Source organism: Cornus florida, unplaced genomic scaffold (assembly GCF_030987335.1).
Source record: "Cornus florida cultivar Cherokee Brave unplaced genomic scaffold, ASM3098733v1 CherokeeBrave_3.0.0_Hap2_Chr09, whole genome shotgun sequence".
Taxonomy (NCBI): domain Eukaryota; kingdom Viridiplantae; phylum Streptophyta; class Magnoliopsida; order Cornales; family Cornaceae; genus Cornus; species Cornus florida.
Window position 1 is genome coordinate 5,507,348 of NW_026775579.1, and position 26,409 is coordinate 5,533,756.

The 26,409-nt window shown below is 37.3% G+C and overlaps 2 protein-coding genes across 2 annotated transcripts; one reads left to right on the plus strand and one right to left on the minus strand.

Annotated features, from left to right (window-relative positions):
- Positions 1-806: 806 nt before the first annotated feature.
- On the minus strand, positions 807-19,579 carry LOC132273495 (acetyl-CoA carboxylase 1-like). The gene is made up of 32 exons (XM_059774449.1): positions 19,420-19,579; positions 18,733-19,138; positions 18,214-18,420; positions 17,962-18,123; positions 17,638-17,730; positions 17,441-17,536; positions 17,104-17,277; positions 16,505-16,598; positions 16,222-16,409; positions 16,078-16,128; positions 15,951-15,990; positions 14,997-15,121; positions 14,779-14,895; positions 14,588-14,662; positions 14,443-14,499; positions 14,210-14,314; positions 9,369-9,455; positions 9,094-9,285; positions 8,832-9,020; positions 8,509-8,619; positions 8,318-8,404; positions 8,051-8,227; positions 7,557-7,634; positions 7,342-7,464; positions 6,812-7,081; positions 6,391-6,731; positions 5,311-5,548; positions 4,808-5,160; positions 4,492-4,705; positions 3,736-3,912; positions 1,500-3,650; positions 807-1,329 (listed from the first exon to the last, which is right to left on the minus strand). The coding sequence occupies exons 2-32, from the start codon at positions 19,111-19,113 to the stop codon at positions 1,273-1,275; spliced, it is 6,810 nt and encodes a 2,269-aa protein (XP_059630432.1). The 5' UTR covers positions 19,114-19,138; positions 19,420-19,579; the 3' UTR covers positions 807-1,272.
- Positions 19,580-24,552: 4,973 nt separating this feature from the next.
- On the plus strand, positions 24,553-25,464 carry LOC132272360 (uncharacterized). The gene has a single exon (XM_059773523.1). It carries the CDS (start codon positions 24,553-24,555, stop codon positions 25,462-25,464), a length of 912 nt encoding a protein of 303 aa, XP_059629506.1.
- The last annotated feature ends 945 nt before the right edge of the window (positions 25,465-26,409 follow it).

Sequence of the window (26,409 nt, forward strand, 5' to 3'; positions counted from 1 at the left end):
AGAATCCTCACAAGATTTAAAATCCATCCAACACTCGGCATCATCCAAACCCTCCACTTGTCTCCAAACAAAAGTCAACACGTTATCTAAGGAAAAGGTGATACTTGTCACTACTTTCCAAAAATTGCAAAAAAAGTCCTTGAACAAAATATCTTCCAAAAATAATTGTAAAAAGGTTCCTAAACCAAAATGTCTCAAAAAGATAATCGCACAAAGACCCCCCAAAAATGAAAATGTTTCCTAAGTAAAAATGCAATTATACCCCCCAAGAAATAAAAACAAACTAGCGTACTTTGCTACACAAATAAATAAATAAATCATGCATTAACAATAAAATAAATTAAAGTAAATGCATGTAGTGTCGAAAACCAATTCCGGACACCAAACCCTACCTCGGGTCCCACAAAACCCTAAGGGAACAAGAAAAGAAATAAATAATTAAATAAATAAAATAAAATAATTAAAAAAATGTCGAAAAAAAGAAAAAAATATGACATGGTCATCACACAACAACTATACAAAACTTGAGTATATTATACATACACACAATTTTATTATATTGCAAATGAATTTGAGCCTAATTTTGTTAAAGGCCCATTTAGAGAAAAGCAACTGCACTTCCGAAGATTCTCGCCCAAAATAACTAGGCTCGAGTTTGCTCTGACTTGAAAAATTACCAGGCCGCGGCACCATTATCATGAATGGTGCCTCCCTATTTCTCTCCAAGTTCCACATCTGAATTTTGTGCTAAATATTCTAAAGAAGCACCAAGTTGCCTATTTTACAAGGAAAGGAAGAAAAAAATATCATGCCACTTAAAATTTTATTTTATTTATCGTATACAATAATATTCAGATTGAGTTATCAAACACACTTAAAATTACTTGATCAGTTGGAAAGATATGGCACTCTTATAAAATTCTCCACCAACCAAAAAATAATAATAATAATAGAAAGTGAAATTTAGAACCTATTGACTTCTAGGATCATCCTTTTTAACCACCAACCAATCAAAGACTAATCCTACATAATAGATCACATATTACCAATATTTACACCTTTGTAGAACAATAAAACCCAGCAGAAGAGCTCCTCCAGTTCCTTGATGCTGCACATGAACTTCCATCTTTTGCCAGAAAAGATCATTATGGGTGGGGGTGGGGTGCAAAGCCTTGACCCAAGCAAAGATCATCAAGATGGAACTATGACCCAATCAGTGAAAGGAGCTAATCGTGGAACTATACTTGCCCAGTGAACTATGACCCAAGCTAATCAATTGAGCACCTTTCGAAGTTCACCAATCAATTGCTCTCGGCATGTTGGCTCCACCTGCAAATAAATTCAAAAAATCATTTCCTGGTCTCTACAACAAAAAGGCTTTTTCCCAATTGTGTTGGTTACGTAAATCCTACTTTTTTTTCATTTTGTTCTATCATTTCCTGGTCCCTAGAAACAAAAAATGCAATTAGAAATCAACAAATTCAAATCTGATGGTTTACCTTGCGTATAAGGGCAGCAAGACCATCAGGTAGAGCTCGTAGGTCTAATGTTGAATCACCAAGATTTGATAGCTGAAGCAATACTTTCTGTACACGCAACTCGTGTAGGTTTTCATCATAGTTCACTGGATCATCCTTCCAAGTGAAGAAAGCTTCATCATCCAACCAAGCATCTTCTCTGCCTCCTGCGATCTTGGAATCCAAAAACCACTTCCTCATAATTTCCATTGCAGATTTGTATGACAGCTGATCACCAGCAGCATCTCTCACAGTCTTGATCAATGACCCCTCGGTGATTCTCCGGCGTAATCTTTTGTGGAAGAAAGACCGGGAGTTCCTCCAGTCCACAACTTCTCTTATTACTCCTTTTGCAGCCATCCTTAGGGAAGTATCATGCAGTTCTGCAAATTTTGTAGCTATCTGAGTGTACACAGGCAAAAGCTGTTTCTCCCGTGTTTTTATCTGTTGCTGTAGAGATTCAACAGTTGCATGGGTACTGGTTCTCCTGGCTTCCTGAAGTTCTGTTTTCAGATTGATAAGCTGTTGGTCAAGCCTACTCATGCACTCCAGCAGCTCCTTTGTTCTGAACTTGATCTCAATCATCCCTTCTGGCTCAAGGACATTTCCTTTAGCTGTCCGCTCTGCGTACATTTCAATATGATCTGAATTGATCCTACTATCCACAACAACCCATGCCCCACCGCGGAGCTCTCCCATCATGGGGATGTATACAAAAACAGGCTGTTTGTATGATCTAAGGTTCTCAACAATGGTCGACCCAGCCTGAAGAATCCCTTCGAAAAGGTCCCTCTGTCCACCTGAAAAGCCTCTCCAGTTAGCAAGAATGAAAAGTGGGATCTCTTCCCTGTTGAAATCCATCAGTGCCTGAGCTGTCTTAGTTGCAGAATCGGGAAACCATACTTGCCCAGCTTGAGGAACAACCCTTTCATGGGAATCAAGTTGCCCAGGATCTGCAGGGATAACTTGCATCATGGTTTGAGTCTCAACAGCAACTATCCCAACAGGGATTCCTCCAAGCTTCGCCCTTCCTGTCACAACTGTCCTCGCCCAGCCTTCCAGTGTCTCAACAAAGCTATTCCTATCAAACATGCCCCCCAGCCACTTCCCACTACCATCCACAACACCACAGATAGCCCCACGGGGATCACATGCATTTTCAGGGAAGTAGTCAACATCTCTTTCTGGAGGATCCAAGGAAGTCAAAACAGGAAGTGGACCGCCGACGTAGGGTGGAACATAGCTTAACCAATTTAGGATAGCTGATACCCCTTCAAGATCATCTGAGACAGTCAGATGAACAACACCATTGGTTGCCATAATTTTAGGTCCACCAAGTTGCATGTGAGAGCTATACACCTCCCGGCCCAGGAGTTTGTTTAACGCAGAGAAACCAGTCAGAATAATAGGCTGATCAAGCCTCTGTATGCACCGCATCCCAAGCCGAGCAAGATAAGCACCTATGCCAACAGTCCTTCCTGTCACATAAGTTAATGTAAAAGTCTCCTTGTATGCCCTTGAATATGCACCAGCAATGGCTCCACTCCCAGTTAAGTTCTCAACCCCCAATCCATCCTCCTTTCCTATAATAGTATCTATTACCCATCGGGTTTCTCCACTTGACAGCTTTAATTCATGCGCTATCACGGATGATTCAATGCGGGTATGATCCTCAGGAGTCAGATATACATACTGAAAACCACGCTCGGGACTTGATTCATCGAACCAACCAACTTTAAAGCAAGCTTTTACTTCATCAGATACCCCAATTCGAGCCCCTGAGTTAGCTGCCAAGTAAATTAGAGGCACTTTCTTACTGCATGCAAGATTGGTCACTGCAAGGAAAAATGCGTCCTCTTTTGGACCGAAAGATCCAGCTTTGAATGTCACGTCATTTGCTACTATCAGAATTGTCCTTCCAGAAGGGAATTCAGGTGTAGACATTTCCATGCACCAGGCTACCATGCCAATGTCATTGAGCCCAGGTCGGCGCTCAACAGAAACAAGAGGAGTACCCCAGGAACCTTTTTTGTCAGCAAAAATGAGTTCCGTGACTTTGAGAATTTTACCCTTGGCTTTGCTAATACCAGGGAACTGGGATGCCCAGGACATTTCCAAGGCCGTCTCAAATGCCTGCGAAACAAGATCCCACTTCAAGAATACATATAATAAGCTATATATCTCTACTCCACATAAATACAAGTTTCAAGGTGCTCACCAGTGGGAAATCATAGCAGTAAGTTGTGTTGCTTTTCCTGGCCAAAAGACGTTTTCGATCAATAACTCCCAATGGCTGATACTGTGCATTCACAGGTACACCATGCAGAGGGCCTGGTGCAGAGGTTGAATGGTAGACCACTCTGTGTTCGTCGGTATGCTCCAGTTCGCGGTATGTCTAAATGTTATGTTAATAGATATTATGATACTGAATAATATTCAAAGACTATGTCAAAATTACTAAGATGAGAATTTCATGCTCCATCTGTAACTTATTGATTGAATTGAAAAATTAAGGTTGTAAGCCCATGCTTATAAGGACATTCACATTCAAGAATGGTTCAAATATATCATTATTTTACTTATAGAATGAAATATGTGTTAAGGATTTCTGCTGCTATCATGGATTTAAGTAAACTGTGTTATTTTATTATTCATCCATTAAATGTGAATTCTTAAGTAGATTTGAGTCATTTGACTATATGAACTCAATTTTTAAACAGTGAAGGAAAATATTGACATCATTATTTCATTTTTTAAAATTTATGGAAAAAAATAATTTATATTTATCCTGTGGGGGAAAAAATGATCACCCATTACAATCCTGTGGTTTATAGTTGGAAATAACATGTGGGTGATGCCTTTATATTTCCCTTGTCCTAAATTTGAAAACCTAGCTTTAGGGTACCAGCCAGTGAAAATAATGGATGGATGGAAGACATTCCTTCAAATAATAATAAATGATATAAACACTTACATGCACAATGCAGGTGTGACCAGTCACATTTACTACGACGACTCTCCAAGCACCACTGGCCCGACCAGCAGATGCCACACAAAGCTTCACTTCCCACTCACAAACACCTAAGCGATGCATTTTTACACCAATGGATGCATGGATTTCACATGCAAGCTCTTCCAAGATAATCTCAACAGCAGCTTCTTCTTGCCCAGCATCTATGTCAACTCTCCTGGTAACAGTCTCAAAAGTAAGACACCGTAGAAATAATTTGGCTTAACCATATTTGAAAAGAAAAAAAAAAATATGGAACAAAAGTATAGATTTTGATTACTTGGGGTAAGGCACAAGATCTTCGATTTGTTGCTCCCTTAAGATATAAAGATACATATGAGCATGGTCAGATTTGATAGTAGCATTATGAACATGAAGCTCCAGTTCCTCCATTGCAGTGATTAAGGACCTCAAAATGCTTCTTGAAGTAAAAGACATAGCCCACTGGGTTTTGCTAGTTCCAGTTTCCAGTCCTTGATGCACCATTAGCCCTTCATTTGCAGTAGGCTGCCTTACAAGCGTTCTGAGAAACATCCTTTGGATTATTGATGACTTGTCTACAACGGTGTACAGGTGCCACTGACGGTCCCGTGAGGGAGTATACTGTATATTAGCATAGCCTTTGAGCTTGTCCTGGAACCAATGGTTAATGGACCTTTAATCAGCTCAATATAAATGGAAAAATCAAATTTTTTTCTTTTTTCCTCATTTTATTTATTTTTTTTTTAAAAAAATTCTTTTCGGGATTGAACAGAGTGAAGCCAGAGTTAAATAATTACACACCAATTCAAGGTATATGGATAGAGGAGGTTCCAGGTGACGCAATAGAGGCTCTTCTGCATAGTGGAGATTTTCTACTGACCAATGGAAGGAGTGTCTCATAGGGGCCCTCCCTTCATCTCTCTGTATGATACAACTAATAACCCCAACACCTGCATTTCGAAGACTGGACCCTACTTCTTTCTCTCTGAGTATCTTGGCTAACTTGTTAATTCTCTCTTGAGCCTGATCTTCATCGCCACTACACAGATTCAGCACAAAATACTGTTACTATCTGCCATATTGATCAGCAGAATACTTTGAGGCAAATCTTGAGTTGAAAACTAAGCCAGTCAGTAAAAGAAAGTTGAATTTACTGTGCAGCACATGATTCAGGTATAGGGGAGGAGAAAAAGACATGGCTATTGTTTTGTTTTCGTAAGTATGGCCGTCAATGGTTTGAATCAATATGCAAATAAAAAATAAGACGAGATTAATCAGATGTGAGTCGGATACTAATAGCTCAACTGAGAACCCTAAGCTAAACTACAAGTACCAATACAATATATAAAGTGCTGATGAACCTTTGGGGAATCATTGCTGTATTGCCCCAGGGAGGAAAGGTGTGACTGACAAGGCCAATTTGGGGACTACTGGAATGTAATGCTTTCATTATGATGGATGTTGGCTAAGCTAATTCCATTTCAGTCGTGACTCGATCAAACAAAGCTTGCTGGGAAGAGATTTACTAGGCGTTTGCAGTCCAACAGTTAGGAAAATGGACTTCCTAGCAAAACCATGTTCGATTGCCGGCAAAGCTTTAGACATGAGCAAAGAACCTCTAAGTGAACAAGTTAGGAAGAGGAACATGATCCACATTAAAGGTAATGGTAGAGAAAGAAGGCGGCCAAAATTAACATGGCCAGAGTTAGTAAGGAAAGATATGGGAACATGTGGTTGGACTGCGACCATTACCTTAGAGCAGAATGGAAAAATAAAACTCTCGTCACCCCAAGTAGTTGGGAAAAGGCTTTGCTGAGTTGAGTTAAGTTACTATGGCTAGCTAGGAATGCAAGAACAGAAGTGCAAAGGCACGTTGTATACCTGTCCTGAAGCAAACTCATCTGGTTGTTGATGCCCACCAATGCAATATGCATCATATTACCATGGTTAGAGGGTTCAACAGATCCATTTGGTATCGTGTTATGAATATTATGAGTTGTTTCCCTCAGTGCAGCACTTATCACTGTTGGCAAAAACTGAAGAGACTTGATGATGACCATGGCTCCCCATTTCCTTTCAGCATGTTTTTCAACTAATGGCTTGTCTGTCATTTGATCTTCAGATCCATTCTTGCTCTCAATATGCTCTTCCAAGAACTCCCAAGAAGCAATTAGTCCCGATCTTTGCCATTGCATCCTGACACTCCCCTTTATAAGGTAGGGCTGATGACATGTATATTAAGCATCAGACAGTGTCCAAAAGTAAGATAAACAGATAACTGCAGAACTTAGAACTTTGGTACCTGGTACAGTCTAAGAACATAAGTCTCCACAACACGCCTTTGAAGAGTATGATCACTGTGATCAAAAAGACCTACAAGGGCATCTTCAACAGCCAAAGGAGCACTCACAAGGTCTTCCATCCGTTCATTAATAGCACTTTTTCTCTTTGGAGTATCCATATTTTCACCATCTTCAGTGAACATTTCTAATTCAGAAAGACTTCTGGCAATGCTGGAACGAAGTTCACTCAGTTTGGTCTGTTCTAGCAGCTGACTTGCCTTTAGTGCAAGCTACAGAAATACAATGGGATTTAGAACTCCACTTCAAAGAAGTGATAATGATAATTAGTTGAGAAAACTACTACTGCCGAAATTCACAAGATGGTGTAAGGAGATAATAAAACTGATATAAATGAGTGAAGTCCACCCACTTGATTGACTTATGGGCTATTTTTAAAAAGCTCAAATGATATTGAATGTAGAATCATAAGAAACCGACATGCACACAAACTAAATATTTATATTAGAGTGAGCTCCGTGGAACTGCTAACCTCAGAATAATTTGTATGGTTGAGTGCAGAGAATCGGATTAGTTTATCCCTGTATGCAGCAGGATTAGGGTACACCAGTTGTTCCATTAGTCGTAGTATCAGCTTATTTTTACTCTTAATACCCTGCAAACCAACAAACATGCATGGCAGCAAATTATACCAGATGTAGAAAAAGAATGACATCGTGTCTAAATTTTAGAATTCTTGGTGTCTACCTGGTGAGAAAGCACAATGTCCACAACCTTCAAAAGATCTTTCTTGTACTGAAGACGAAGGCGTTCAATTACATCAGCCTGGAGATGGAAAATAGCATTAGAATTTGAAGAATCCCATAAGCCAACAAAAAAGAAACCAACATCTGAATCATAGCGTGAACTGCTAAATTCCACATAGATTTGGCCATTAGAATATAATTCTACAATATCAGAACAAATTAAAGAACTAAGAATCAAAGTTTGAAATTAATTAATCAATTACTGGAAAATTTTAAATAACATGATTTGATCAAATTTTCTGATTTTACTATTATTCAAGATTATAAAAAGATTGGCATTAAATACGGTCAAAAATATTTCATAAGAAATGATTTTAAAAGCTTAAAAATAATTATGAAACATAGGATTTCAAATGAGTAAACAAGCATTGCAGAGAACCAAAGAGAAGCAATTGTTATTACAAATAAATTATATTTTTGATAGGACAAACTGACCTGGATGTTGTCACTAAATAATTCTTCAACACAAAAATACTCTTCAAAAAGGGCCTGAACAATTACACGGGCATGACTCTCTCTTCCACCCTCATAAGACTTGACAACAATCATTAAAGGTTCAACAAGCCTTTCTTGAGCTCCTTTTTCTTTATCAGGGCAGTTGCTAAGATGAGCCTTCAGTGAAAAGGATAAATACTTAAAAGTGAATAACAACTTTAAAATATATATATATAAGAATTATGGAATTTGAAATAATTGCCCAACCTCGAGAACACCCCGAAATACTTTGGCAGGGAAGTCTACATTCTGCATGCTTGAGATTCCCTCGTATTCTTTATGTTTTGATTCCAACTGCCAGCAGTTGCGTAATTCAAAGAATATCAAATCAGAAAATCAGTTCAAAGCCACTATTTTTAAGGACAAAACAAGAGAGAATCATCAAGATAGGCATTGACCTCATTTCTAAGATCTTTAGGAAGACGGGTTGCGAGAACAGCCAAGCACTCTTGCCATTGAAGGAATGGGAGCCCGGGATTGTCGAGACAACTAAGCAAATTTTGCACTACCTAGAATAAATTTGAAACAATTTGAAAAGAGAAATCAAAATTTTAAAGAATCAGACAAAAATTCAGCAGACATGATCAGAGCTGTTTTCTTATGTTGAATAGGCTAAAATAACAAGCTCATCGCAAGATCAGTTCATGGTGAATCACTAATTAACTTTATTACAAACTTCATCTTCAAGAGTGCTAATAGGAAGGCCCAAGAGAATACTTACTTCATCAATGTTATGCTCATATCCTGCAAGAATCATTCGAGCTGCATTCAAACTTGCAGCACACCTCTGATGAACTTTTCCAGATATTGCAGTTGGAGGCCCCAAGATAGGGAAGCTCCCATGGAAAGGTTCTGCTTTTCTTACAGCTGAAGGATCATCTAGATCAAGCCTTGCTATAAGCTCACCAGCCTACACAAGAAGCATTTTATTAGTAGTGATCAAGGGCGGAGAACTTTAACATCCTATGCAGAATATGATTTACCTGCATTGCTTGACCTTCGGACATTTTAAATTGGATAACTCCAGAAGCAGGAGAAAGAAGTGGCATACACATCTTCATAACCTCAACCTCTGCATAAGGTGTGTCAGCATCAACATGACTACCATCCAAGACCAAATACCGTAGTAACTTGCATGGTGTCTCCGCTACTAACTTAGAAGGATCATGATCATTCTGGATACAATAAAGAATATAAACTAAAAGTCTCATTCAGCATAATTAAAAGTAAGCATTAGAATGAAAACAACTTTTGGCACCTGAAGCAAGCAAGTCCTTCCATCAATCAGAAGACGAGTCCCAGCAGCTTCTTCCTCAGCATATATAACATGACTATTTCCGTCCAACTGTGACAAATTGAAGATCAAAATTCTATAATACACTTATAATGTGGTAAAATAATGTCAAATATCAATGATCCACATAGTTCATGACATAACTTGTGTAAGGTATATGAGTCATTTATTGGCAGTTCCCGATAAAAACTTGGAAAAGAATCCTCCCCGAAGCCCTGTTGTCCTTGTACACAAGGCAGAAGTAGATTTGCGAAGAAGAAAGCGGGAAATTTGCATCCTCAATCAAATATCTAGAGCACAGGTAAATTGACCTTCGGAAGACCTCAAATAATCTAGATTGATCTTGAAGAGGCTCAAAGCTTTGTTTTAAATAAAATTTTGAAAAATGGCTTTTCAAAGTTAAAGGATTTAAATATTTTTCAAAACTGTTTTTTGAACTGAACAGCAGAGCGCGTCGATTGATCAAGCATTCCAGAGTGTGACCGATCATCAAAATTCTAACATACCCAGAGCATCAATCAAATGGGCGACCGAAATATCCAGTATCTGTGGATTCATAGCTCGGTCGATTGACCTGTGCACTAATGGTGTTTGGAAACTTCTCTAAATCAAAATTCTAGAAATTTTAGGTTTTCTTATTATAACTAAGAAACCCTAATTTCTTTGGACTTAAAAGCATTATATAAAGACCTCTATGCTCTCACAACAGATGGGTATATACAGAGACATCTCTACACACATTATTGTGAGATCATATACTTTTAGAGAGCTTATTTTACTTTTCATCATTTACATCTTGCATTAAAGTTGTTATTCACAGTGTTGAATTTCATAATCCTTGTGCTACACGGAGAATTTAACATTGAAGTGTCTCCACACAAAGACACAACTTGGGCAACTAGTCATTGGAGATCAAATCACTGGTTGGAGAAGCGTATCACATGATGAGCGAATCTATTGACGAGAGAACTGTGCCTGAAAACTAGAGTGAAGAGTTTAGTGGATCAATCTGTGTTAAGGGGTGGTAACTAGGGGCTCTAAGGTCCATGAACTATTAACCTAGTGTAAATCCCTTTCTCATACTGGATTTGATTTGCTTAGACTAAGTCCCGTGGTTTTTCCCTTTTTGGGTTTTCCACGTATTGGTTTATTTTTTCTTGTTCTCTATATTTAACTAATTCATATTGTTTATATAATTATTAAAGTTTAACAATCAGTTATTGTTAGTTAAATTAGGACAAGATTGACCTAAATCTATTTTGAGCCCTGAGATACTCTCACATTGGAGCCTCGTGTTATGGTCCTAGACTTCTAAATTGGTATAAGAACATATCAATTTTAGAATTATCAAATGGTATCGGAGCATATCAACAGTACACTCATTAATTGGTACCATAGTAGGTGCTTAATATTGATAGGCAGATTCATATATTTATTCCATGGTCTAGTAAGAAAAGAAAAAAGTCCATATATCCCTGGCTAAAACAAAATATATAGCTTCTCGAAGTTGTTGTACTCTACAGGGATGGACCCAGAAAATTATGTGAGTGGACGCGGCCTTTAACAAAATATGATTTTGTATGTTGTGGGGGGCAATGGTGGGGTTTTTCTGTAATTTCAGTGGGGGAAATTCTAAAATTTTATAGCTACATAATTCAAAAATAAATTAATCAGTAAGTATATAATACTGAAAAAAAATGATAATAAATCAGTGGGGGCAATTGCTCCCACACACCCCTTAACAGGTCAGTGCATGGTACTCAACTTCTATGGATGAAACAAATGCTAGCGAACTATGGAATATAACTATACTTAGTGATAACACAAGTGTTGACTTTGACATATAATCAAATCAATAGTACAATATAAGAAGAAGAAGAAGAAGAAAAAGAGAAGAAAGAGGATGAGAGAAAAAAAGAGAGAGATGGGGAAAGAGAGAGAGAATGAAAGAATACTTTCATTCTTCCATCACATTCTATTCATACCAATAAGTTTCAGAAATTATACATAAGCCCCAATATTATAAACGTAATAACAAATAAGCCCCTAACAACAACAAGTGCCATCTATATTTCTTTTTTTTTTCCTAGTTGGTACTCACATACACTCGTCTCTTCTGAGACTTGAACCCCTGACCTCCCTTTGGGAAGTAAGAGGTTGATACCGCTTGGCCACTGGTCGTTGGTCTGCCATCTATATTTCTAAAAATCATGTGTTACATTTGAGAACTAACATATCGACACAAGACAACACTATACATGGAATTGGTAATTTGGTAATTGTGGAAATTGAAATGATCATATGCATGGCAAAAGACCAAGAAAATGGAAAATTCGAAATAATACAATACCATCAGTGGGAAAAGAAAAGGAATATATAAAAAAATAAAAATAAAAGTGTTGATGTGTATCCGAACTTCAAAAGGGCTACCTATGGGATTGGCCTGAAGCTACAAAGATCAAAGGAAAAAAAATAAAAAGTAAATATTATTTTCTTTGAAAAGAGCTGGCTGCCCCATTAGTGAGAAAGCCGTCAAGGTTTGGTGAACTGAAAAAATGATATATGAGAGAAATTCAAAGGAGCATGTTGAATATATCACTTGAATTTCTTTTGCATTGTGATTTGGTCTGCATTTGTGAATAGGATTCTTGATAGCTTTAATTAAAGGGTGATAAATGTACATGTTTCTGGGAGCAGCTTTGGCCACTAAATCCGCTTCCCCTTTCTTTTCATTCTTTCTTGGTAGACTTGGCTTTACCAAGACATCAATTATTTCTATTGCTTCTCCTACTAAATAACAACTATGCATGACTTGAGTGGTTTCGTTAGGACATTGGCAAGCAGACTAGGTCATTACGAACCATTTCATAAAACTGTTGTCTTTCCCTTTTCTTGTTTTAGCATTTGTTGTTGAGACTCAAATCACTATGATTGATCATTTAATTCTCTTTCACAAAGGAAAAAAAAAAAAAAAAAATTGAAGTTCTTTTGAAAAGTGGATTAAACTTGCTGAGATTTCTTCATTAATAAAATAGATACTTTGATTTCTACTATTTGTGGAGTCATGTGTTGTTGCCAAAGTGTCGTCGTGTTAAAAAGAAAGTTCTATTATGCATGACTATTAGTTTTGCTCAAAAATAGAAAAGTGCAAATATTTTATCCTCAGTTTTTCTTTTGTTTATTTCCATCTCTCCTATGTAACCTCTTTATATTTTTGTGAATTCCGCAACAAATATGGGTAGAATGATAGAAGATATGGGATATCTTATTACTTTATATATATATATATATATATATATATATATATATATTATGTTTTTATATATATTTTCTTGGACAATATTACGATTGGGTATGTTTACTCTTTTTTTTTTTTTTTTTTTTTTTTGTACGCAAGAGAGCATGATTTGAAATTGACCAAGATCAAGTTATTGAGTAGAATTTGAGTCATTTTATTTCTTTTCATGTACATCTGGGTGATTCGGTTGAGTCGGTCAATCTTGTGTATGTACTTGGGTTTAAGTGTGTTTCAGAACTGCCAACGGGGGAGATTTTTAGGTACATGTCACATGTTAGCAATTCCCTACTCAAAACATGGAGAGGCTCATTGCAGTTGGTGAGTATCTCATTTAAACAACACTTTGAGCCTCTCCAAGATCCATCTAGGTCATTTAAGGTTTTCAAAACCATATTTTGAATTGAACAGCAGAGTTCATCAATCAATTTGCTCCCACAGACTGTCAATTAATCAAGTGACGGTTTGAATTTTCAGGAGTAATATACCAACGCTTCGAGCTAATGGTCAATCAAAAATCCAAGATACTGAGTTTCAATCGAAGCGTCGATCAATCAAGCCCTGTCAAATAGCTGTCAATCAATAGCTCGATCAATCAATTTGTTCACAAACAATTTTTAGAAACTCCTCTAAATCAGAATCCTAAAGTTTTAAATTTCCTTTTCTGATTATTAGCTAAATAAACATTTATTTATTTGGACTCAAAACATTATATAAAGACCTCAAAGCTCTCCCATAACAAATAAAACAAAAGGAAATCTCTACACACATTATTGATTGAACTGTTAGAGAGATCATATATTTTTAGAGAACAAATTTTCTTTTTTATCGTCAGCATCTTGCATTAGATGGTGAGTTATTATTTAGACTGTTGAATTTCATAACACTTGTGATGCACGAAGAATTTAATGTTGAAGTGTCTCTACACAATGAACATGCAACTTTGACAGCTAGTCATTTGACATCAAATCACTCATGGAAGAGTGGATTGCGTGAGGAGTGATTCTGTTGACGACCCAACTGTGTGCCTGAAGTCTCAATAGAGAGTTTAGTGGATCAGTTTGTGGATTTCTATGGTTCAGGAACTGTTAAGCTAGTATAAATCTCTTTCTTGTAATGGATTTAATTCGCCTGGACAAGGTCCCGTGGTTTATCCCTATTTGGGTTTTCCATGTAAATATCATGTGTGCATGCGTGGTTTGCATGGTTTATTTATTATTGAATTATACATTTAACTAGTTCCTATTGTTGCGTATTCAATATAATTATTTAAGTTAAAAAATCAGTACTCTCACATCAAAGCCTCAGGTTACGGTCCTAGACTTCACAATTTGTATCAGAGCATATCAATTGTAAACTTCTCAATTGGTATCAGAGCACGTCCATTGTAGATTCATCAGCTTACATAAGACCAAGACCATATGCACAAACAAACCTTGGATATACAAACTTTAGCAAAGTCACACATAAGGAAAACAAAAAGTAAAAGTTGTAGAGAATAAATGCTTGCCTGCATCAATAAACCTCCATCGCGAAGAGTGTGTATCTCTGCCTCAACCTCTGACTCATTCATCCTCAATCTATAGCTTCCTGGCCCTCCCCTTACCATATCAATCTATAAAACAATCTTCCACAATTAGTGACATGTAAAGCAGTCTGATGACCCAAAAATCACCATGATCTCTGCACTTAAAATGCAGCTCAGTACAACCAAATAATCTCATATGTCATCAGAAAACTTACTTTGTATTTGCTTCCTTCTATATTCAAAGAAACCTGAGAGTTAACAAGTGATATATGCTGCAAATTGGGGCACACGTTAATTAATAGAATAAGATTACGAACCAGTAAATCAGGTCCGAAAGCACATATTCTGCAGCAAAAGTACCTTAGGGGGGATTTGCCCTTTTTCAAGATAACCAACATATTCTGAAACCATGGCTGCACTGCTAGCAGATGCTTTCTAAAATTGTCAAAATTAGGTCAGAAAATGATGGTATTAACTAAGGTAGCAGAGATACTTTGCACAACTTTAAATCTTCATGGACCTAAATTCACTATCTAAATAGGTAGACTTACATAAAGAGCCCCTCCAACAACAGAGAGATACCAAGGGGGTCTTTCTGCTCTAACTCGCATCGCTATTCTACTGTCCAACCAGCCTGTATGTATTTTATTGTCCCTGTAATCAGATGCCTGCAAAAATGTTTTACATGTGTTGGCTTCCATATCCAGAAACATAAAAGTAAAATGAAAACATCGAATAGGATTGGGTTGTCAAATTTTGAAAAAATTACATGTAATAGATCAATTGTATAGTCAACGTTGGTACGAATTTCTCCCCGAATGTGAATTTCCTTTAGGCCAAGGACCATGTTTGCAATAGCTAGCGCTCTGGACTCTCCAAATGCAAACACATGTCCTGCAGTAAGATTGGTCGTGTTTTTTAGCTGGAGACACTAAGATTTAATGCCTAGAAACAAGTATGTTTACAGAATTTTTAAGAGAACATCCATTTTTCAACTATTCAGAATTAACAGAAGATACTTTACAAATATGTACGCGTGTGTGTAAATATAGTTGCTAAATAATAGAAAGTTTGATAAGGAATGTTCAAATATATGAGAAAACATATTCAGGTTTTTGTAATCCAAGGAACATCTCTAAGGACCTAAGCTATTCAAGGTACAAGAAAGTTAAATTGTTATGTTTTTCATATTAATATAACACACGTATATTCCAATACATAATTCTTCAAAACCTTTACATTATTAGGATACTTTAATCCCATTTTCTTCTGGCTAAAGTTGGTCACTATTTTCGTGTCAACATTGTTAATTTTAGTAAAGTGTACAAGATTTCACCACATCTGGTGATGTTATGCATTTTATTATATTATGATGACACTTATTTTGCTACGACTGTCATCTAATGTATGGCAAGAAAAAATTACATTCCAAAGATTTTTTATTAGACAAACAATATCTGAAGGTATCCTAACGCTTTTAAAAGCATTAGAAAATGTTACTTACCAAACAAAAAAAACAAAGCATGAGAATATGTTCAGTGTGCCCAACAAAAAAACAAGTGACCATTTAAGCAGAGTTTAAATATTATTGGAACTCCTGGAACCACAGTTTTTTACTATTGCCTGGAACTCAACCAGCTAACAGATTTCAGTTTATCATGAAGTTGCATCTGCGTTATCGATTAAACTAGCTCATGAAGTTTCTCATCAAGTGACCGCTTACCAAATTGAGAATCTGAGAATTCATGAATGCCTCCTCCAGACTGCAAATCATCAAAGTGTGATCAAATCATTGTCAAATCTAGAACTTTGAGCTTTTGTCCTATATAATTGTATGATGAAACATATACCTTGACAGAAAAGTATGCCCACACATTTGGCTTGCTTTTGAAACTCAGCTCCTGTACATAGTCATTTATCTCAGTACATGTTCAATATGAAATCACAAAACAGATAATCAAAGTGAGACTGCTCACTGTCTTGTGAAATCTAACCTGTACTTTCCCACTAGTAGGCTTAAAACCATCATCAGGATCCTCACTTGTTACACGGACAGCTATACAATGACCTTTTGGCTTTGTGGACTCTGCCTTGTCAAAATCAAAAGGGGTAGCAACAACTGATGTTCTCCTCCAAGCATCATACCCTCCACCATATTCCTTTCCATAAAATCTCCTTATTTCTAATAAGGAGGATCAGAAACACAGGATGCAGAAAGATAAGATAAATGACAAATAAAGGTTTAAAAGAATAATCTAAAATTCGCTAAAGTCATACCAGGAATTTGCCAGAGAGGAACACCCATCCCAACTGCAACCTGCGCTGCTGGCAGATTTATTTCAGCTATCCACTCAGTGACAGGGTGCTCCACCTAAAGTAGAAGCAACTGTAAGAAATTTTTTTTTTTCTTTGAAAAAAACCAAAAAAAAAGTGCATCCGCATAACAAAGTATTGGTAATGCAGTCATACCACTTTATATTAAATCAAATAAAGTAATATTTTCTACATATTGCGCGTGCGTGTCACTAAACCAATTACAACATGGAGACGAATTTCACATGTTTGAAAAAGCTAGCTTGGTAATCATTTGGAGTTAATTCTCTGAATGACCTTTCAACCCTTGAATACAAATAATTTTTTTTCTAACCACCTGAAACCACACAATACTTCTATATCTACTTGAGGTGAGGCAACAAAATTAGGTTGTGCATGTTCTCTCAAGCAACAACCAATTTCTGATCACCCAAGGGAGATTCTCACCTACTGCAATGATGCTAAATGCACAAAAGCAATTCAACGAGAAATTCGATGACAGCAGAAATAAGATTCCTGTATATGACATAGTCCAGATTGATGTTGAAACCAACATTACGAACCTGCAACCGAGGGTTGAGCTCTAGGAAATAGTACTCCCCGGTGTCCATACTGTATAGATATTCAACAGTAGCGGCTCCAACATAATCAACACATTTGGCTAATCTTCTAGCTGCCTGCTCTAGCTTTTTGACCGTCTCAAGGGGAGCAATGGTAATTGGACCTTCCTCAATAATCTATTCAACATAAATGACCACACTTAGTGATAATATTCCTCAAAGATAATTCTATGTACCCTTAATTTTTCAACAATAAAGAAAAACAACATTAATTGCTTTATGAAGTACACTTTTGGAAATGAAAATAAGTATACAATAAGCATCAAAAGGGCGAAATTACCTTTTGATGCCGCCTCTGGACACTGCAATCACGGCTATGCAAAGCTGCAACATTACCATACTGATCGCAAAGCAACTGGACTTCCAGATGCCGGCTCTACTTTCAAGATAAATATGTCATGTTAGAGTCGGTCTAAACTCTTGCAACTTCTACAAAGTAAGTATTTGGTTCACATCAGAAGGTAGTAGCAATCTCACCTGGGACGCAACCTTCATGATAAATATGGGTGAACCAGGAACTTCACCCTGTACTTGCTTAAATAACGCTCTGACTTCATCATCATTGTGAACCTAAAATTCAAACAGTCACACAGCGTAGAAATATTAGGCAAAAACACTGTCCAGATGAAGCTCTTGGACATACTAAGGAACCCTATATGTCTCTTGTTGACCATGGCTTCACATGCATATCACCAATTAAAAGGAAATTTATTCATAACCATATTTGAGGAAATAATTTAAGAACAATGAAAATATGGCAGGCAGTCAGAATTTGTCACTAAAACATAGAGTGAATCAAACCTTTCTTATGCCTTTACCACCGCCACCCCAAGATGCCTTAATCATTGCAGGATAACCCACAACTTGACAGCTAGCAATTGCTTCTTCTGTTGTATAAACACATGCTTCCCGGTATATATCATCTGGAATAGTAACTAAACAGCTTTCTGCATCAATTTTCACCTAATACAAATAAAAGTCTAACGTATTAGATGTGTGGTGATCTCTGCAAAAATTTAACAATGGGCAGAATTCATAAGTGGAAAAACATACATGAGATCCACTCCATGGGAGGGTGGGCACATTTGCCGCTTGAGCGATCAACGATGAGCCTATTTTATCTCCTAGTGCTGCCATTGATGTTGCAGGTGGCCCAAGAAATATGATTCCCTTTGCATTCAGTGCATCTGGCAATTCAGGGTTTTCAGATGCATGACCCCAACCAGGCCAAACTGCATCAACATGTGTTATCTCTGCCATCTGGGTATCCATAAATCAAAATTTTAACACTATGAAAATGCACAAATTTTACAGGGATTCATGTTTAAATGAGAATCAAAACTTATCCCCGCATCTAGTTTAATGGTTTTTATTTTTATTTTTTTCACTACTGATGATACCCCTCCCTACTTGCACACACACAAAACATACTCTGATACATAAGTTAATTCAAATTTAAGTTAGTATTCATTTCCAATGGAAAAAAGAAGTTTATTGGTTACATAATATGAAATCATCAGCAAAGCAGAAACTTAGATAATAAGCATGCCATAGAGTCAAAATTTTACCAACCTCTACAATGAGCTGAACATTAGCATAATTATTATTGTTAGTCCCACCGGGAACTTCAACAAACTGATCAGCAATTCTAATATGCTCTGCATTGATTCTCATGTCCTCTGGAGTAGCCATGGCGACCAACAAAATTGCCTTCTCTGTACCAAATGTTTCGTAAGCCCACGTTCGGACGCTACGTATAAACTTAACAGCTGCCATTCCATTGTTTGCAATTAAGATACTGTGAATTGGCCTTTTCCCACCAAGGGCGTTACAAAATGCATCAACTTCAGATGCCACATTAGGGGACCTTAATGCAATTGCTCCATTTATGTACCCATTGCTGCTACGCCCAACGCCCACCACCGAGATTGCCATACTTTGGGTTTCTGACATGATGATTGACCTGTTAATTCACAACCTGTAACCAAATGGATTGCTGATAGTATCAGTTTTAGATTAACAGAAATCCCTTCAAAAGTAAGTTCAATTCGGAATTAGACTTTGTACAAACAGCCCTTGTATGAATTTTCTCCACAAGAACACACATACCCATATCAGCAAAGTGGAATATATATATATATATATATATATATAACCACTAAAAAACCACAACACTAAGCATGGCGAAATTAGCATTCAATTGGGTAATGGACCAGGAATAAGTTTTAGAGAGAGAGTGAAATGGGTAAGGTAACTCACCTGAGTAGGGCCGACAGAAGAGAAGAAGGTGGAATGTTTGAAACCCAGATCAAAATTCTTTCCTTCAACAACGTTGATTGGTCCGTTTGAAGCCAGCAATCGTAGGCAGAATCAGAGCAAAACTGGCAATGTGATGATGTTCCAAATCTGAATTATTTTAGATGAAACGGTGGCGGTAGTATTTGGTTTGGTTTTGTTTTAATGTGCCGACATCATCACCCACGTGGTAGCTGCCCACCACACCTTGCGTTCCTTCCCTGTCTAGGAGTAGTAGCAGCACTTCCCCCAGCTACCCCCTATCTTTCTCTCTCTACAATTATCTTCCTTCTCTCTCTAAAACAGGTCAAATCTTAGGCCCCCATTAAGACCCCACCAGACCACACAACAACAAATTCCCATCAAAATAAACATTGCATCATTTGTGTTTATAATCATAAATTGATATAAGAAACAGGCATTTGACTGAGAGGCCAGTCTGGGTAGTGCAGCTACCAACCAATCTTGGTAAGATCAAATCTATTTTTTTATTTTATTTTTTTTTTTTATTTTTTACTTTTTATCCTAAAACTTCATTTAATCGGATTGATTGATATATATGCTGTATTTTGATGCATGAAGCAACTAACATCTACCATGTCTTTTTTGTATATATGAGATAAGAGAGAGACGGGGGAGAGTTAGGTCGATTATTGGCTGGAGTAATGAAGTGGGTGGTAGGTGACTATGTGGCCAACAAAATATGAGGTCAGGTCATCAATGTGCATGGGTGTTAGGTTGTAGTTGGGAGGTAGGTTTGTCTTGACCACATACCTTTCTTGCCTCTTCCAGCTTCAATGTCTTATTTATTAGTAATTTATTTACAAGTTCACAAATTTTCATAGAAATAGTCATTAATTCAATTATAGGATTGTTGATAAGGGTTTTTTTTTTTTTTTTTTTTTTTTTTTTTTTTTTTTTTTTTTTTTATGGCAAACTACTCAAATATGGTCACTTGGGAGCTTGTAAGATGATAAGAAAAGGAAAAAAAAATAAGTTGAATGCCCTACGTAATTACGTAAAACTAAAATAAATAGGAATGAGAAAATTAGCCTTAAAAAAGGGGCAGAGGCAGGATTTATATTTAGGAGGGCATAAAGTAATAATTGACAAATTATACACCTATATGCATAATAAAAAAAATTAGGCCCAAGGGTGTTATAGAAAAAAAATAATTTTAGGGAGGCACGACGTAATATTTCATAAGTAACATGCCTATGTTTAAAAAAATAATTTGTGGGCCAGGCCCCCCACACCATGCTGGCTCCGTCACTGAAAATGGCAGAGATTTGGACGCACACCACAAAATACATTGGCAAAACATGTAATGACCCGATCATTTTTCTTCATTTTCATTCCCTCAAATTTTATGGATAATTTTTTTTTCTGTTGATTTCTTTTTCCGAGTTTTCTTTTTCCGTCACTTTTTCACTATCTTTTCATTTTGCGTAACCTATCGGGTCGTGCTCGGATTTGATTCCGACCTTGCATGCATTCATTTTACTTGATTTCCATATGATCCACATTTTTACTTTTGTAGATTAGTGTTAGGCGCTGAATGTTATACATTTTTCGCATGTTTTATTATCATAATAGTAGTTTATTTGCGATTTTACATTGTTTTATTATTTTTTATTTATTTTAGGGCTTTAATTATAAAATCAGTCAAAACCAGTGATTCTGAGCTTTAAAAGATAATATTCCGTAGGACTGAGCAATGTTGAAGATCCAGGTCTAATTATACTTAGAAAATAGTCCAAAAGAAGCTACAGGTTGATGAGAATGGAAAGAAGAAGAAAATGAAAAATCCTTCTCCAAAAAGGAAGCTTTTGCCAAAGTTGGTAACTTGAACCCATTTTGGTAATCTGGCTGTATCTCTCTCCTTGAGTGTCAAAACAGCTAAATTCCAACGCTAGTTGAAAGGAAATTCGAAGAGCTACAATTTTGTATTTCACGAGGATTCCATAAAACAGCTGTTTACCTTGTCAAAATTGGTCTGGAAGTCTGTACGAATTTTAAAGTCCTTATTTGACAGAATTTCTATATATCTCTTCGATATGAAAAAGGAAACTTTAGGCCTGATCTTTTATTATTTAAAGGGAGTCCTCTACAGCATTGAATGATTATACAGAGGAGCGAGGCTAAGATCACAGAGGAGCATTCAGAAGAAAGAAGAGATCGATCCATGGTGGTGAAGATGTCTTCCTCAACCATGAAGAATTCCACTCCAGTCATGCTTGGCTAAACGCTTTGCTAGGGTTGTGATGTAGCCCTAGCTTAGCATACTGGTTTGATTGTATTTAATTATTGGAGAACAATTTTATCATGCATGATTGTGTAATCTATAGGGTTTTTAATTGAATTTTCAATAAGAATCGGTTTTAGAGTTTTAATTCAATTACAAATATTTTTCTATCTTGTCTTAGATACTTTAATCTTGTGATTGAACACAACTCATTCACTTCTTGTAGTTGTGAAGTTGTGAATGAGATGATTACACAATGGTATTTCTCTGAATATAATGTTAGAGATTTGATGGATTATGCCTAGAAAAGATAGACCATGCTACACCCTAGAGTAAAGTAGATAGGTAGATGGTTTATGCCAATCGAAGATAGTCCATGCTTAGCTTTAAATTATATTATTTTCTAGCTGAATTAATATGCGTTTATAGCCATGATTAATTCCCTATGCATGTTATGTTATATATCTCCAATAAATTGATACAATTAACTGGTGGTGCGACGTTAGTGGTGAAGTCATTCCCCTAGTCCTCTCTCTATTTTCTACATCTTATTTAATTATTGTTTTTTATTTTATTTTTTATTTAGTTAATTTAGAATTAATCATCACAATTCGATTATCCTAATTTCAAGTTAATTTGGAATTTAAGAAATCTGCTGACAAACTTATTTTACACAAGTCCCTTGGGTACGACACCCTTACAAGTAAACTCTATCTGCAAAGATTCGTGCACTTGCGAGTGGTACATATAAATCTCACAATAAGTTTTTGCCGCCGTTGCGGGGGATTTGTTTTAGTTCTTGACAGATTATATTAAATTTTGTAATTAATTTCAATTAGGATCTTAGTTTAGGATTTTATTTTATTTTATTCTATTCACAATTTCAGGTGGAAGGCGTTCTTTGTCACTTCCTAAGCTTCCATTAGACCCAGAAATAGAAAAGACTCTCAGAAACTTGAAGAAAGATTTTGCAGGCCTTAAAAAGGAAAAGATGGTGGATGATCAACAGAACCGTAGGGAGTTGCAAATTGAAGGAAGAATAGATCCACCAGCTGCAGAAGCAGTTTGCTGTTTAAAGGATCACTACGGACCAGGTGCATACAACTCTTCATCTGCAGTTCGGTACCCTTAAGTAAGGGCCCCTCACTACAAAATTAAGGCCAGTACTCTTCAGCAACTGCCTTCCTTTTACGGCCTATCAAAAGAGGATCCATACCGGCACTTGGATGACTTTGCAGAGGTGTGCAGAATAATAAAGATCTAGAGCTTTGACGATGATATGCTCAAGCTACACCTTTTCTCCTTTTCATTAAAGGACAAGGCGAATGACTGGTTTAATTCATTGCCAATAGACTCCATCACTGCATGGGCTGAATTGCAACAAAAGTTTTTGAACAAGTACTTCCCCATGATAAGAACTACTCAATATCGAGATGCTATTACTCGTTTTGCTTAAGGGCCTGACGAGCCTTTTCATGAGGCTTGGGAAAGATTCAGAGACCTCCTTCGGAAGTGTCCTCATTATGATATGCCAAAATGGCAGCTTATCAACTTTTTCCATAAGGGGCTCAATGAGGCATAAAGGTATATGGTGGATGCCTCTTGTGGTGGAAATTTTATGTTGAAAAGTGTAGAGGAGGCATGACAGCTCTTCGAAAATATCTCTGATAATTCTACACAACATGTCTTACCTCCAGTAGCAAGACCTCACACTATATTGAGGAGAGCAGAAAGTGTGAATGAAACAGGAATAAATCAAGGGCTAGTGAGCCAAATTAAGGCATTAACCAAGAGGATGAATCAATTGATGACTTCACAGTCAAATTTTATTCCTCCTTCGACTAATGCTCAAGGCTTTGAAGTGTGCTCTTTCTGTTCTTGTCCATCTCACCATGTGTCCATTTGTCCAAGTGCAGCTCAGTATTCAGGAATTTCACAAGCGCAAGTTAACGCTGCCTATGGAACGCCCGGAGGGAATAATATGTATTCAAACATTTACAATCTGGTTTAGAAAAACCATCCAAACTTCTCATGGAGAAATCCAGCCACAGGGACATTAGCTCCTCCACCTCAAGTACCTCAGGTACAAGGCAATTTTTAATCTTTAATTTAGACTTCAAATCCTTAAGGGTTCACTCCTATGAATGCCTTTAGTCAACCTCAACAATTCTTATCAATGCTCGAGGCAATGATAGCAAAGCAGTTAGAGCCAACTAATCAACTTGTGCAGTCTCATTCTCAATCCCTTGCCAAGTTAGAGGCTCAAGTTGGCCAACTAGCTCAAGCCTTGAACAGAAGAGAGGATGGCAAACTTCCTAGTCAACCAGTAGCTTATCTAAGAGGTGTGCGTATAATTGATGACATTACTGGCCAAGAAGTTCACCATGAACAAGTGCAAGTAATTATTACTTTAAGAAGTGGTAAGAGAGTTGAAAACAAGGTGGAAGAAGAGGAAGCAAAGAAGGATGAAAATTGGAAGAAAAGACTTGAAGAGAAAAATGAGCGTAATGAAAAAGCACAAGAAGTACCTCCAACTACTGAGCCATCTCTTGAGCAAAGGCATGCAGTTGTGCCATTCCCTCAAAGACTACAAGAAACATCAAAGGCAGCGAAGCAAGCAAGCAAACTTCAGGACATAATAGAGATGTTCAAACAGGTGAAAATTAATCTCCCATTGCTTGATGAATTCAGCAAATTCCAGCTTATGCCAAATTTCTGAAAGATATGTGTACTCATAAGAGGCGTTCAAATAGCCATGTTCTTAAGAATGTGCTATTAACTGAGCAAGTCAGTTCCATAATCCAACACTGTACTGCTCCAAAATTCAAAGATCCAGACGCTCTAACAATTTCATGCACAATAGGGAATCATCAAGTAGAGCGAGCTCTCTAGATTTGGGTGCAAGTGTAAACCTTCTTCCTTATTCAGTTTACTTGCAACTTGGATTAGAAGAATTGAAACCTACCTCAATTATTTTCCAATTAGCAAATAGATCAACCAAGCAGCCTCGTGGTATTATCGAAGATGTGATCATCAAAGTAGATAAATTATACTTCCCAGTGGACTTTATTGTACTAGATACCGAGCTAGTTCCAGAGTCAATGAGGCACATTCCAGTGATCCTTGGTCGTCTTTTCCTTGCGACAGTAAATGCAAGCATAAATTATAGGAATGACATCATGGACTTATCTTTTGGCAATATGAAGGTGCGTTTAAATATTTTCAATGCCAGTAATTGCCCTTCAGATGATAAGGATTGCTTTCTTGTCGATACCATCGATGAATGTGTTGAAAAGATGTCCCTATTTGCCTTGACAAAAGATCCACTAGAAGCATGCCTATCTTATTTTGATACCAAGTCCTTTGATGTCAACAAAAGTAGTGAAGAGGTGAATGTCATTCTTGATGGAGCCAATATGCATAATATTCCACTATGGAAAATTCCTATTGAGCCACTTCTACCATTGTCAAGTGAACCACCTACGCTATCTTTGAAGTATCCACCAGAGCTAGAGCTGAAGTCGTTACCCTCTCATTTGAAGTATGCATATCTTGGGCAGAAAACACTCTTCCATTGCATAATTCATTCCCGGATAAGCAGCTATTGCAACTTCAGAAGGAGACTCCACCATGGTATGATGAATTGGATGGGGTCAAGAAAGAAAACTGTTCGGCCGGATCGGAAAGATTGGTACATTGAAGATTCTGTGCCTACAGAAGGAGTTGAATCCGTCACTTTGACGGATCCCATTTACTCTACCTAATCATCCAGGTATCACGTCACCTACCGACGTTAAATGTAGGAATTGTAGGTAGGATTTTTCATTTATGTATTTTTTGTTTTATCTCTCTCTTTAATTTTATCTTTTGTTTTAGTAGATTATGAGGATTTAATTTGTTTTGTAGAATTTTTAGTTACTTGTGCAGGATACAAGTTGTGCAATGATGACTGTACCGTGCTTGTCTCAAAGAAAATAAAAAAAATTTCCATGGCATACAAAGAAAAAAAGTTTGATTGGAGCGGAACAGAGCATTTTGTTGAGTCAAAACGTCAATCGGCGGTTTGCATCGCGTAGATCTCGAAAAAACACCCAAAATGAAAAAAAAAAATTCATCCAAAACGAACCACCGATACCAAAGTTATGGTCGTTTGAAGTTTGCCTTTGAAAAAAAAAAAAAAATTTATTTCGGACCAACAACAGGCAAGGGCGAACCATCGCCCAGGTGCAGACTCCAGTAGCAGGTCCGGGTGAATGATCGCCCGACCCATGGGCAGCCATCACCTGGTGATTTTTTCTAATGTGACATGAGCAGTGCCGGGCAATCACTCGCCCGACTTAAATGTGACAGTTACCCCCTTGGCGACCCGCGACGAAGCAAGACAGCAGCTACCAGGCGACTATCACCTGGCTCAACAGCGACTGTCGCCCACTTGGCGATGCAACAGCCGCCAGCAACGCCGACAATTTTTTTTTCCAACAGAAGCAACAGGCCCGGCAAGGCAGCAACCATCACCCGGCCACACATTCCGGCGCAATCACAGATCCGGGCAACCATCACCCTGAGGGGTGGAATTTTCGGCAATCCCATATCAGCGCCCGTCAATTTTTTTCTGGCCACAGACCCAGGTGGAACAATGGCGTTTCAGGTAGCCCGTTTAAAAACAATAAAGAAGCGGAAGTTAGCCTGCTACTACAGTTATAAGGAAA

Excerpts from the sequence above, each read along its gene's own strand:
- LOC132273495 (XM_059774449.1), bottom strand. The coding sequence starts at position 19,113 with ATGTCAGAAACCCAAAGTATGGCAATCTCGGTGGTGGGCGTTGGGCGT. Across the intron at positions 9,286-9,368 it reads GAAGGACTTGCTTGCTTCAG|AATGATCATGATCCTTCTAA; the intron begins GTGCCAAAAGTT and ends TATTGTATCCAG. Across the intron at positions 7,635-8,050 it reads TATTTAGTGACAACATCCAG|GCTGATGTAATTGAACGCCT; the intron begins GTCAGTTTGTCC and ends TTCCATCTCCAG.
- LOC132272360 (XM_059773523.1), top strand. The coding sequence starts at position 24,553 with ATGCACAATAGGGAATCATCAAGTAGAGCGAGCTCTCTAGATTTGGGT.